Below are 15212 nucleotides of genomic sequence, written 5' to 3' on the forward strand. Positions count from 1 at the left end.
TCATATGCTACATACATAAGCTAATGATGTATCATTTCATCTCTACGTGCATGTAATCTGCCTTCAGTAGGTCAGTTTGGTGAGAAATTATTCCATCCTGGCTGGAGGAATTTGCCTTTCTAAAGAAAGTTACTAGTCTTGGCACAGAATGCATGCCAAATGCTAATACAAGCTTAAACAGAGCAATTTTGTGGAATTAAAAAACGAAAAACACGACCCCCCACCACGCACATGACGCCCAAGGCCACCCACAACAGGAAATGGCTGGGGAGAATGATGAGCTGGCCGCACTTTACCAAATACTACTGATGTTACAATTTTGATCTAACTTACACATGATCTTTTATTATTTATTGCTAATTTAGACATAATATAATACCTTGCTTGCTGGTAATGCTGTTCCACTGTGAACATCTCCCTCCAGATCAAATGTGGTTTCCTGAACAGCTCTAAAAGCAAGATAACATTTCAAGTACTTTTTAGAAATTATTTTGTTAAACATTTAACAAACAAGGAATAGAGCAGCTAAAATTAGTACATTAAAATTCAAGAGGTATACCATGAGTCCAGTTAATATTCACTTTTTAAAACAAAGTTCAAGCAGCAATAGCCCTTTGCCAGAGATTTTGCTCTCCAGGTAGAGTTCTGCACTAGTACAGTGCTCTGCAGTTGACTATGTAAACCTGCAAGAGCATTTGTTTATTGATCTTCAGGCTAGATGTAGAATGACCTCAAGATTTAAGCAGAAATATTACATGACAGCTAAATGGCCTGAGGTCTTCCTGCAGACAGGTCCTACAACAAGCACACAGTGTTCTTCCACATTAAAATAAAGTGGAGAAAAAATAATAATGGTTAAAGTATACATCTATTACTAACTCAGCAGATTAGTCAGAAGAGCCTTTCTTCCTAGGTATCTTTCTCTCATTCATCTCCACGCTGATTTGTTTCTTTTCTAAATTATGGTCTACTACAATAGTAGCCTCATTTGGACCCGGAGAGGATGGAAGATGTGATGTTATTTTTTTCCATGCTATACAGTCTGATTTTAAGATTGTTTCTCCTGAATATTTCTATAGCCACTGAACAGAATACCTGAGCCTCTACAAGTCACTAAATTCATCATCAGTGTTTTCAGTATGAACCTATCAAAATATGAATATACAGAGAAATAACAGGATAGACTTCTGGACTGTTAGTCCTTGCAACACAGAAACTAGAAGATAAGTAATCACACTGTAAAAAGTGGTTGTTATACTGACACATTGAGTTCCCTATCTTGACAGTCTCATTTTGTGACTACCCTACCTAATTTCCAAATCCTTCCAGTGGAATTTTAAAAGTTATTATCTGAGAAAAAACAAAAACCAGGCTCTCTGAAAACATTCAATGAATACTTTACTTTTCCTGGAGGTTGGAAGAACTTTGAAATACATTAAAATAAGGCATTCCACTGTTTTTAATGCAGAAGTGAGCATCAGGAAAACTTGTCTGAATACTTCATAATAAAAAAGACACTTGCTAATCCTAAAAAAAATCACAAGGTGGAGCTCAAGTATTAAAATAGTTATTCTATATTTAACACTTAAAAGCAGCTACTCAGAACTCATTTAAAGTCATACTCTAATCTCTGGCCATTTATAATGCTCTCATTCTCTATTTTTTTCCAAAGCTCCCCCCTTCACCTCAGTGGGAATAAAATAAATTTTACTCACCCAGTTTTGTGTCTTGGACCTTTGACCATAAGACTTGCATCAATAGGTCTTTTAGGAATAATATGGTCCTGAGTGGGATCCACAAACTTAAATACATGAGATGACCCAAACTGAACCTTCATTCCGCTTTGCAGCATAGTGGTTTCTGAAATACGCTGACCTTCCACATAGGTTTCGGCATCAATGCTTCTCGGGGTTACAGTAACAACTCCATCCATATTAGTGAGGTCACAATGATGAGGCTGAATTCCTGGACCAAATAACTGGAAATAGAATTAATTAAGATGGAATAAACTAAACTATACAGCAGCAGAAATAAAACAAAAAGATTGAGCTGCAGCTTACCCTATTTACAGACCCGTAACGTAACTTTGCTTGCTTATGATTTTAACACAGATGAGTGGTACTAAAATCAGTTGAGTTTCACTTCAATTTTCTTTGCAACAGAGATAAAACACACATTTAACTAAAATGTGCAGCAGAAATCCCTTAATGAAAAGTTTTTCACTTTTTTGGTCATATGCTGTTCAGAACTGTTTTCTTCCACTTGCTGTTTTGATGTGAAATCTCACAATGCAAATATTTACAAGTCAACTAACTGCACTGACATGGACCCAGGGTGCTAGAAGAGACTCCTTGGCATGAACTTCATAGAACTATGCTTGTTTCATACATTTAAGAAATCCTACCTCACTCAAAGGGGTTGAGACTAGGACTTGAAAGCCATTAAACAGTTATGATAACACTGGTATGTACTATTTGATCCAGCAACGAAAAAGAATACTCCATTTTAAATAATGAAACCCTCACTTTTGTCTTAAAGCAAGAGAGAGGAAATGAAATAAATCAGAGAATTATGAACATTAACATGAAATTGCAGCAATATTTTACCCTTCGAGCTTTGAAGGGTATTCACAGAGTGTTTTACTAGTTTCCACAATTACACATAACTGATCAGAGACCGGATCAGTTCCGTCATCCGAGTCTGCTTTTTCTCCCATACCTGAATGGAATTGTCATCAAATTTTTCGGTTCCAACTTCAGTGACACTTAATTGTAGACGATAGAGCTTTGGCTTATCTCTGGAGTCAGAACCATCTGTACAGCAAGTGACAAATATTATTTTGCAAGTTATTAAAGTTCAAATATACAATATTACAACATCATACAATATTACAACATCATACAATATTACAACATTATTCATTGTTGCAATTTAGTTCAGAGGAGCAATGTTCACCAAAAAAATAACTGAGTGACATTCTTTCAAGATTTGTTGGGAACATAGCTGTTCATCGTAGTGTAAAAACATTGAAAGTGGACAGAGCCCACTCAACAGAGTGGCTGTTTTCTACAAGTGCAAAGAACAAAGTAATCAAGAACGAACTACTATTCTGAACATAGTTTCCTTAGTAGTTTAAGCAATACAATTTTTGTTAATCTTTTAAGATTTTATATGGGTATACCAATATCGGTTTAAAAGATTTCGAAAATAAGATATCTGCAGATCTCTATAATAACAGTATTTATTGATCTTAATAAAAGTACAGATTATCAGCAATAATTATCATCACCACTGTCAGGTGGCTCACATGCCAAACTGTTTCCTATTCATCAGATACTGAAATAGGGCAATATTAAAAGAGAATCTTACAAAATGTTTATCTATTACAGGTTTAGTCTTGATATACAGGACTGTAGCACTTCTGGCCTTACCTTTATAGTCTCATTGACCTATATTTTCATCTCACAGAAAATTAGGTCAATGATAAAGTTCGTCTTCCTCCTCCTCCCCCCAGAAGAGCATATTGTCCAAACAGAATAAAATTTCAGAAGATACACTGGATGCAGCACAGGATTTAGCTGCTGCCTTCACAGGCTAACACAGATGGGTTTTGGCATGCATATAAATCCTCCCCGCTTCCCAGAAAATACTACAGCTTTAAATACTACCAGATATTAAACTAATACTGTCACTTCTGACTTCTCTCCCATTTCTCCTCCAAAGGGAAGATGAAAAAAAATGGAGGCTGCAAGACAAAGAATGTCTTACCTGCGGACATGAACAATGATTTCAAGTCATCCCCAAGAAGCATTAGAGAATATTATTATAGCCATGGCACATACAGTGATACTGTCTTCAGTAGGATACTAGTCATCTTCAAATTTTAAATGGAAGACAATATAAACAGAACCTCCATAAATCTAATTGTAAACTCCTAGCATTACTACCAGGATCTGTTTCTTAAAATCAGAATGCAAGCCATTTAACCATATAATTTCACTTAGTCTATGAAGTCCTCTATCAATCCTTCAAAGAACGGTGTTTAAAGGAATTACAAGTCAACGGCACAGAGAAAACTTAACAGTTAAGACCCATACACTGACTAAAAGCAGAAGATACAAAGAAAGGAAGACAAAGTGAATGGAGGCAGGGAAGAAGCTGGGTATCAATGAAGAATGACACCAACAGTTTTACATGATTTTGACACGGGGAAAAGTATAATGGGTGCTCCTAGTAGTAAGCTTCTCATGGGGGTGTTGTGATGTTATTGGGACACAAAGGCATCAGGCAGAGACAGTCCATAGACTAGTACTATAAATACCAAAGTTAAGTGCTGACACTATAAAAATATCCAGTTATTGAACATATTTAGAATCACTATTGTAATAGTAGTGTCATCCATCACGAAAGTATTAAACATCAGAGCACTCAGTCCTCTAAACATTTTTCAGGCACAGGGATAAGCCTTTTGTTAAATTCCAATATTTGAATCTACAGAGACATACATCTAATATCACTGTACAGTAAAAAAGCTAATACAGTATCTTCAGCAATTTAAACTGTGTGCAGTTTTTAATACTTAACAACGCTAATCAAATTATACGGCTGCATCTTCAATGTCACCAAATGCAGATTTGTAATACACTATTGAATAAATTTGGCTGCTTACCCCAATTCTCTGAATTGTTATTATGTCTCCCCGCAACTTACACATCAAAACCTAGAGTAGCTCCTTCAATTATTTTTTTATGAATCCAAAAGTCAAACATTTCCTCCTACCCACATCCCAGTTTGTTAAAACTGGCACCTGAAAGGTACAAGATTCAGTCTGGAGGCAAGGACCCTTATTCAACATGCAAAAACACTGGATTTTCAAAAGTCAGTGGCATAAAAGTCAGGGCTAGTTATTTAGGGCTTTTTTTCTTAATTTCTTGTGGCGCCTTCTTCTAAGCCCGTTATATACAGATCAGAGAATAGGCTCTACAGTCTAGTGATTTCATCTCTATACTAAATATACTTCCCCCCACCCCGTATGTTTTCATTTTTGACATCTTAAAAAGAGAAAAAAACTACTTTAAAATATTTCTACATATTTCTGAAATATTCTGTAAAATACATGATAAAATATTATGTTTTTCAGGTGTTTATTTAAGATAACTTCCGGATCTCATTCCTGAGTTCAGCACTTGTGAATAATCAATTAATACCAAAGTTCCTGCTAATAAAAATTTACCTCACACCACCATATATCCTCAATATAGATGCATGTCATGTAAAAATGTGCTTTCACATAAGAAATATATTTTAGTATCACAATGTTTCTGCTAAGGCAAATTAAGACTGTTTAGTTTCTCTGAAGTGCCCAATGTAACAAGGAAAAAAAACTTACTTTAAAACCACAGCACTAGATACAAACACTTCTTTTTCTTCCCAGGAAAATGAGAAAAATTCAAGGAGTGACCGAAAGTTATTTGGAGCACACATGTAATCATCCATCAGTAAAAGCCAATTTCTATAGCAAAAGGTATCTTAATCTTGAAGAGAATTACTACAACTTCTAAAAAAGGATGAAAGGCCTTTTTGTTCTAGGGGAGGGATGCAGGAGGGAAGGAAGGCTGCATTATACTACAGGGTAAAGTCTTGTATTTCCTGTTTTTCAACAGCTGGAAACTCGCCTAAACGTCGTTTGGAATGCATTCCTCGTAACTCACTGCAGCGGGATACAGATTCTGCCATACCTATGGTAAAGTCCCTGCTCCCCAAACTGTGACAGTCCAAGAAGGCTGTTCTGAGCCTCTCAGGACCAAACTTTAAAGACTTCTCATGGTTCAGAAAGGCGATACATATGATTAAGTCATGCGACTTAAGGTCCAGAATTGGGGGGGGGGCACAGGGAATAATACATCTGGGGTTATCATCTGACACAACAATAATTTTCGTTTAATTCAGAAATTTGAAAGGTCAAAGTTCTCAGAAAGGTGGGCATTAATAAACAATACAGAAGAAGCAGCAAGAGGCATAAGAAAAATGTATGGCTTCTATACAGACTCGTTCATTTTATATGCATGCATAAGTAAACACATGCCATGGAAGAAAGATGTCCTGTATTCTTTTATGGCACCCATGACTGAATAACATTAGCAGAGTTAAATAGGTGCAGAAAACATCTAGTTTTTGGGGGGGTTTTAAGCTTAGAAAATTGAATTGGAACATGCCTCCCAGACATGCGTCCAAGCCACAAGCTGAAGAAGCAAGAACTATGATTCACGAGACGAAGTTAGCCAGCATTGCATACATTAAACTTAATTACCTACCTGACAAAGCTTTTCCCAGTGACATCATATGAGGGTTCAAATAAACTTAGTACGGTTTGCATTTGAAATACGTTTCACAAGTTATTTTCCCCCATGACAGAAGTACACATGCAAAGATACATATACATCTGTGTATACTGCCTATCGCAAACTTGTATTTCAAGAGGTAACCCTCAATCAGAAAGCAGACCTTATCACCAAAGACCAGGCAGGAAACAGTGATTTAGAAAAAAGGGTTTTTTAAAAACACTAAGCATGTAAACGTACAGTAAAAATCGTCACAAAACACACAGTGTAAAAGGATGCACAGTATATTACTATTCACCTATAGTCACCAATGAAATGGTTTATGTAAAACCTGTGAGAACTGTGGTTTTGTATCACTTTCCATGCTAAGGATGCAACAGAAATACATTTCATGACTGGGTTTATGCAGTTACGAGTCAACATTCACACTTCAAATAGCAGTGTTATTTAAAAAAAAAAAAACACAGTGAACAGAAGTGAACAGTCACTGTAAGCACATCAACTCGGTGATTCATAATACAAATGTACATTTTTGATCAACAGAAAAAGACAAGACAGGCCTCCCTTCATGGATATATATTTTAAATGCATTACTTCACCACTAAAAGGTGAACTCTACACCACTTTGGAGATGATAATTTCAATTGATTTCACTAATCCAGTGCTTGAAACAATGCTGGGAAATAGTATCAACTTAAAACCAGACTAAACCAAATGATGAAGATCAGATCATAGAAAAGTAAGCCCAAAGTTGAACAAAAGCATCCACACAAGGGACTACACCTATTGACTTAAAAATCATTTAAATCCACATTTGAAAAGCAGCAGATTTCCTGCACAAGTTCCTGAGAGCTAAGCATTTAGATAGTAAGAAGTTTAAGAGATCGGTTGGGCAGATTTGAAATACCATGTCAAATTCAGGAGATAATTCTGCTACTAAATTTCAGACAAGATGTGCACTTCCAGCAGAAAGAGCCAATAGTAAACATTTTTGGTAAAGGAAAATTCAGTGAGGAATGTGACAAACAACAATGCTCCTTCAAACTAACATGTAGAAGTGTTACCACATACTGCAGTTCTTTTCTCAGAAAGAAGGTTGGCCAAGGAAACCACCCTGGCCAAGGCTTTCAAGCTTCTCGAACCTCCTGTACTTAATTCTTCTTTCCAAGTTGTTATACCTGCATGTTCTCAGCATCTCCCGTTGCTGTCAAGTCTACAGCTGGTGGTTGCTCTTTCGTGATGAGGCAGGGAGAAAAGCCACAAGGTTTTGCTTTTTTTTTTTTTTTTTTTTTTAAATGCTTTGTCATTTTCATTTCAGGCTTGCAGGATAAATCTCAGAGGCTCACATCCTAAAAAAGGGCTTTTTGTCTTTTTTCTCAGCCTTTAAATATCATGACTGAACAACCAAAGCTAATAACATCCCTGAACTCATCAGCAGCCATATTCACAGATAACACAGGCAATATCAGTTATTCAAAGTGCTGCCATATCTCACTTCAGTCTGTCCAGTCTATTTCTATTACTGAGATTCATCTCAGTTTATTGGTTCATTTACATGACTTGGAAGACAGAAACAATTGCTGACTGTCACATTTACAGCCACAAACTACTGAAGTGCACCCTCTACCATACTGTGCAGAATCTGATCTTCAGTCTATAAAACGATCATACAACCATCAACGTCAGCAGCTGTGGAGAAGTGGAAAAACGGGACACACTTCTAGTAGCAAACTTACTGAATTTGTGTAATTGCACAGGGCATGAAACTGAAGTCTGTCAGGTTCTTCTGCAAGAATATAAACAGCCAATGTTTTGACAGAAGGACAGGAGTTATTTCTATAATAAACACAAATGTCCTGAAATGCATTGTTCCAAAGAGACAGACTGGACTCTAGAGTACTAAGACCTCTTTTTCACACTCTGAGATAAAAGATTTAAGAAATTGTAGGTTTTTTTCCCCAGAGAGATGCAACCAAATTTCAAGCCTTCTACTCAAAAGTCAGGTGTTCCTGCAGAGCTCATCTATGTTTATTACTTCAGCACACTCTCTGCAACTTTTCTGCTCTCTGGAATAATGATGCTAATGAAATGGAAGTCTGAATTCATCAAAGAGTTGAGCACTGGAGGCGTAAGTTTGAGCAGAGTTCTTTAAACCCCAGTATTGTAACTCCACAGCCATGAAAGGGTGAGCAACACCGACAGACATACAGTACTTTTTTTATAGCAGTCTAGAAAATAAAATGAGGAAACAGATGCTATAAAACCAAGAAAAGGAAAAGGTATTTTGGTAGACATTTCACAACGAAGAAGAAAGTGGCTTTGTATTCATGTCTATTTGGCCAAACCAGGACAAATCTGCACATTACTTCAAGGAGAGTCAAAGATCCATAATGATTTGTAGGTTATGTTATCAATTTCAAATGCCACAGATAAAACTAAACAAGGATCTACTGTCTAATGTGGCTAAATCTCTTTGACGGACACTGTTAATGTTAGACAACACCACAAACCAGGCAGTAGAAATACCAAAGGATGCTATGGAACACCACAGAGCAGAAAGTGAGGTCACTTTACCAGTGGTCCAAACACTATTTCACACAAAACATCATCACATATTTCATCCACTGCATCAATGCAGTCAAACATTGAAAAGCACAATTAAGTTCCATGCCATTTACCCAATTTACTTTTTAACTATGAATCCTGCAAGCAGATGGATCAAAGAACGTTTTTCTTTCTACCGCAACACTGCTTGTAAACCACCCTACGAAATTTAGTTGTTAACCTTAGCTGGAAGGTTGAACTCTTTGGATGTTAGCACATTCATGATCTACTTGATGTTTGTTCACAGATAGAGTAATTAAATGGCAGCTAACAAGACAGAAGACTACTTCACAGAAGCAGTCCCTTGGAAAAAAGTAAGATAAGCAAGATAGCCTTTCATTTGTCAAAAAGAAACATAAGATTTACAGCCAGCGATGTTTTTAGTGACTAATGAGAGAACAGTATTAAATATAGCGTTACCTTCATAAGCGTGATAGTTGTAGTAGGCAAAGTGATTCCTTCTCCCTGGGGTTAGAAACACATGCAGAGGACCCAGGTGAAGGCAGCACCAGCAGGACAGATACCATGCAGAACATGCGGAAGAGGGCAGGAAAAGAAAAGACAGGAAAGGGTGAAACTGTAGCCAGACAACACTTACTCAATTTATAAGGATGAAGTGCATTAAACTCTTTCAACTTTAGAAACTGCATAGAATATAAAGACACCAGTACTACAAAGCTACTGAATCCTTATTGTTTAGAAAAGCGATGACAAGCTGTTAGAAGAAAAACATGAACAATAGGTCAGTCCCACAGGCAACGTGCAAAGACTTAGCACACAGCGTTGCCACCTGTGGCATTTCAGATTGTTTTTCCTCTCTCCATTAACGGATGTCTTGCTCTGCTGCCCAAGCACGACGTTTTAATACTAAAGCAACTAGGCTCCACGAAGAGTAAGAGTTTAGAGCACAAGAAAAGAAATCAAAAGTACTATTAAAAGAACTCAAAATATTAATATGCAAATCAAACCTCAGCATATATAGAACACTATTTAAAATACACTTAATATATTCTGTGTACTGCTAATTTCATCTGGCCTTTAAAAAAAAAAAAAAAAAAAAAAACAAAAAACAAAAAACAAACCACCACGCTATTGGAATTTAACCTTCTGTTTGCAGTTCTGGTCAAAGTTTTCAGCACCAATTTCCAACCTTGCCTCCCGAAGGGTAAACAACCAGACTTCAAGTTGTAAATCACTTGTTTTGATACCTGAGTGTACCCAAGTTACACTTAATATGAAAAAGAGCTGCAAATAACTAAATCACCAAAAATGAAAGTCCGTATCCAAATATTTAAACATGAAAACAACAGAAATTAAGAGCAGAAGTTGTATGTGTATGTATCAGTTGTTGTGCTATAAACAATCAAGCTCCCCTGGCTGTTCCTATATCATAAAATTAATTGTAAATTACAATGCAGCCCAGAGGGTTGTAACAATGCCAAAATAAAACCCAGCCTTGCTAGTGATTTGATTCCATATAGGCTGAAAACTGTTTAGCAAATAAGTTTGATTTAAAAATTCATGTTCTTGTCCTTCTAAAAATGTGTATTTCGTGGATGGCACTGTCAAATATATCTTACTGGATATGCTACAGTATACTTCTGAATGTAAAACAAAACAGATTTAAGGAGTGCCTTTCTGGTTCCCCCCCACGAATCACAAGACAATATGTTAAACTATTTTACTTATTGTTAAGTTTTAAACCCCAAAATCCAAAGGAAGTTGAAGATTGAATGATGTTTTTGTTTTTGAAACACTTAAAACTTCATACATGAAACCATGCTAATAGAGACAAATAATTTCAATAATTTCTCCCCTTTTTTTACTCCAAACATTTGCTACTAAAATTTTGGTATTAAAGAAATATGCAGCTCTACCTCTAGATAGCTCCAATTCAGAATTTGACATCAGAAGAACAAGTGATGTGGTATTCACTAACACTGCCAACAGACTTTCTTGTGCTTCCAATGAAAGCCTTATTTTGGGAAAAACTAAATGACTATGTAATAATGTAATTTAGATTATTAGATAACCAGAATTCTTACCTGGGCTTAATTCTACTAGGTATGGTAGTTTCTCAGGAGGAAGGCAAGAGCCATAGCCAGACCCGTCAACTCTTTCCTTCCCCTTTAATGGCTTTCCATCAGTTATTTTCTTGGATTTCTTTGGGACATAATCAGGAGGCCGCCTTTTCAACTGAAAGACTAGTATTCCTAAAACACAATATTACACGTCCTTTGAGTCTCACTATCACTGAACAAGCACACATACAACATCTATTAATTTCTAAGTGTTCCATAGAATCACTTTCAGCTTACTAGGTTCCTGAGATTTCTTTATGTAGTTATTTTTAAGTTAAAACTATTTGAAAGATTAATTGCATACTTTTCCACAGTGGTTAATTTAGAAACTTCAGGATAAAATGTAAAACCCTTCTACTGTCTAAAGATGTATTACTATAAACAGTGCTGAATGAAACAGTAAATAACTCTAAATAGTGTTAAAAGTGCCTGAAAACAAAACACTTCAAAATATATGTTCCGATTTCTTACTTTACAGGTGGTCCACACCATGGCTTACAACATCCAAGGCACAAAAATCTCAAAGTTTTTTAGACATACCTTTATCACTAGGCCACTCCCTGAATATCTGCAGTGGACACTCATCATCATCAAGAATAGTTTCTTTAGCACCTTTATCATCAGAGTGCTGAGCACCAGGAGGCAGCATGACCTAGAAAAGAACCATTATCAGTTTTCAGAGCTGTTAGTGGACAATTAGAACAAAGGATTCAGGGGTATATCTTCTGATTACTTTTTTTTTTTTTTGTTTATAACAAGGGATAAAGCAAAAGAATTCAGTAACTTGAAATGCATTTTGCTTTCCAAGACTTTTTCTAACTCTCTCTCTTGCCTCTTGTTACAGTTAAATCACACTTCCCAGAATACTAGATATATTCCATCTTTGGAAATGGCAAGACAAGCTGGCAAAGAGAATGTTGTGATACCTCCTGCATCCTTGTCTTACCCAACCTTTACCTGGTCTACACAGAAACTAAGGGCACGACAGGAGCATTTCAGACAATTGTTTCATGATGTCTAGCTTTAAGGAAGAACCAAAACTAAGTATACTTTGGGAACAGAACCACAGACTGTTCATACCTTTTACAGCTATATCCTTACAAGGTAGAGGAAGGGGGAAACCTTGATTTATGAGTTTTGACTCTAAAGGAGTCACAGCCTGTGATTTCATGCACATTTGCATTACTACTTCCCACAGCGATCAAGCATAAAAAACAATGACAGGCATTATTACAGTGTGTGAGTAACTTCTAAGTTAAAGATACATCTTTCAAAGCGGAATAAAAAAAATAAAATAAAATACATTTTACTCCCTCATCCTAACAATGTTATTTAAATTCATAGACAGCTCTATTTTAAACAAACTACTCAAAATTATTCCCATCTCTGAACTATGACCGAGGTAACACCTTCTGAAGTAATGCAGCTATTGGCTACTGCACCCCACTATGGGGCAGCCCTCAAGAGGCTTTCTGCTCTCATTTGTCGCCTCCTCTCCACGCCCATTTCAGCGTTAACTAAGTTCTCACAGATCCACCTCAAACGTCCTTTCATCTTCTTCCAAGCAGGAAACAAGTACATTTAAGATCAAAAGTATGTAATCGAGTCATTGGCCTTTCCCTAAAACATTTTCTATGCAAAACCTGGCTAAACATAGACTAATTAAATTATCTTTAATTAGATTTTCAAATAGACAAGATATTATAAAACCAGGAAAACATTAAAATGTATAAACCAAAGGGAAACAGAAACACATCTACTCTCAAATCCTGTCTTGCCAAACCACTCTTTTCTATTTCACATCTCAGATTTGAAAATCAATTATACCTACAGGATAATTTTGATTAGCTAATTAAAGTAAAACTGTGTTTCAAGCCTTATTCAACAAGCAACAATTTTTAAATTCCAATTATTCCAATATTACTTCTGCTTTGGAACTTGGATGACTATCTGTACTTGGTGTTGGGCTTAACAGCAGCAATGGTAAACCAGACAAGCTGGAGAAGAGGGGTCACAAAAGCACTAATCCCTGCCTCCTCCCAGCCAGTTACCATTCCTCCCATCTCTCATGAAGCGTGAGCCGGTAACTCAGACATACCTCACTTAAAAAAAGTGCGTGACCTAACCTGCGGAAAGTCACAGAACACCACATCTGAGCTTATGCAGGCCAGGAGGCTTCTAATCGTGATGAAGCCATTTTATAAAACATCTCTGTATTTTAGGCAAATGCTGCCTCAGTGTCACCCACAAAGCTGAAATTCCTACATTTTAGAATTACGGAAAAACATGGGAACAAGTTTATATTATGATTAGGTTTTGGCTCGTGGGTAGAGATTTGCTTTCATTTTGAAAAACAGAAGATGCAGTTAAATATCCTCTCATGAATCTGAATCCATACAGACTGCTGAAATCAGGCACAGACATTTCCCTGATTTCTGCAACAGCGTAGAAAATGGAGATGGGTAAAACCAGCGTAAGATCACAAGTCTTAGAAGCAGGTTGTCAGCTGACCACCTACGAACTGAAACAAATTCACAACAGATAATTAGGAAGAATATACTCTGCTTCCTCATCATTGCATTCAAAAACAATGGAACTTGCTAAAAAATATTTAATGCCTCATGTCTGTAATGTCTATTTCTTAAAAAACACCCAAACAAACCAACGAAAAAAAAAAAAACCCCACTCACCAAAAACTAATCACCATGAACTGCATGTTTTTGCTTGACATTAGAAAAAGTTATTTATGCCTTATCCTCCAGTAAAAAATAAGAGCATGCTAAAACAAAAGTCTAATCAAGATTCTACTTTTAAGATTTAACTGGTCTGCTGCATGCCTCAAGTCTTACGCCCTAAGTGAATATGCAGAGGTAGCTTGGAAGACTGTCTAATTAATTTGACATCTTGAGATATGTGCAGTGAATCCCGTATTATTCAGGGAAACTCAAGCCAAGCAAACTGAAACAAACAAAACGTATATTGGAACAAACGTGTTTACTTGATTACAGAGAAAAGCACTTCAGAAGTGGGCATAAAGGTACAGCCCAATACACCACGAACCAGGGTATGAAAGCAAGCAACTAACAGGAAACTCCCATTTACAATAAAAGTTGTCAATGGTAAGTGTTAAGAAAAATTCTTACAATATTAATCTTTCAACTGAAACTTCAGAAGTCAGTGAACTTTATTACAGGTACTTATGCAGCCTTATAAAGGTCTTGTCATATAACTTAAAATCCATCTTAATAGTTAAGTAAATGCCTTCTTTGAAGACACTTCACCTGCCATCCAAAGAGAACATTTAAAAATCCCAACCAATAAGAAACTGAAGTTATACGTTCCACGGTACACTGTTTTAAACCCAACAAAAAGTAAAGAATAGGAACATGTGCAAGGTAGATTTGTCTTCCACAGAACACTGTAAAGTGTCAGAAGAACAGGGGCAAAAGCCCACCAGGGGTAAAGAACAGCTGTGAGACTTCAGTGTAAAGGAGTACCAATGGCCATGGCAGCTGTGTAGCACCGTACTTCTGAGTTTCCAAAAAAGAAAACAGTCATGAAAGACACATCAAGCTAAAGCTAGGCTATCTTCCTGTTTCCAACAAGGAAAAGCAACTTCTTAAAATATTTGGCCAAAAGGGGATTTTAAAGTTAGGTTAAAAATACCCAACTTTATTAAAAAAGGAAGGATTATCATATTTAAAACCCAAGCACTGTATCAGCAGAGGCACTGAGAAAGGCCAAGTAGATTTCAGCCAACTACAATGAATTACGGTGAGCAAAAGAGTAAGGTATTCTACACTTAAATGTATAAAAAAAGATCTGCTATTAGGCAATGAAGACCACTTGCATATTTCAAATGTAAACATAAGCATACAACTTATGTCAGTATAGAAACTTACTATTTCAAGAAGATGTGTTGCTCAGAAAAGACAAAATATTTTCCAGGAGTGCTTTCCAGAAAACTAATTTAAATCAATTTGTTTCACAGCAAAGACTTTGTTAATCTCTCCCAAGATCAAAGCAACATTCCTTAGATTATTTTCTACATTAAACATCTCACACAAGAGAGAACAAGGGGAGGTGAGAGAGAACACCACCACCACCACCACAACAGTGACTTGCGATAGTTTCCCTGGTAAGTGTGCAATCCATTCAATAAATTCCCTAAGATATAAATATTTCT

At 36.4% G+C, this 15212-nt stretch overlaps 1 protein-coding gene across 3 annotated transcripts in view; it reads right to left on the minus strand.

Annotated features, from left to right (window-relative positions):
- Positions 1-15212, minus strand: part of AFDN (afadin, adherens junction formation factor) — a 134676-nt gene that overhangs the window by 73092 nt on the left and 46372 nt on the right. For all 3 annotated transcript variants that reach the window (XM_082307955.1, XM_082307954.1, XM_082307953.1), the window contains exons 7-11: positions 11567-11678; positions 10991-11158; positions 2719-2813; positions 1716-1978; positions 380-449 (exon numbers count right to left, since the gene is read on the minus strand). In XM_082307955.1, coding sequence (XP_082164081.1) covers positions 380-449; positions 1716-1978; positions 2719-2813; positions 10991-11158; positions 11567-11678 — 708 coding nt within the window. The remainder of the gene's footprint in view (positions 1-379; positions 450-1715; positions 1979-2718; positions 2814-10990; positions 11159-11566; positions 11679-15212) is intronic.

This window comes from Platalea leucorodia (genome assembly GCF_965183815.1).
Source record: "Platalea leucorodia genome assembly, chromosome: 3".
Taxonomy (NCBI): Eukaryota; Metazoa; Chordata; class Aves; order Pelecaniformes; family Threskiornithidae; genus Platalea; species Platalea leucorodia.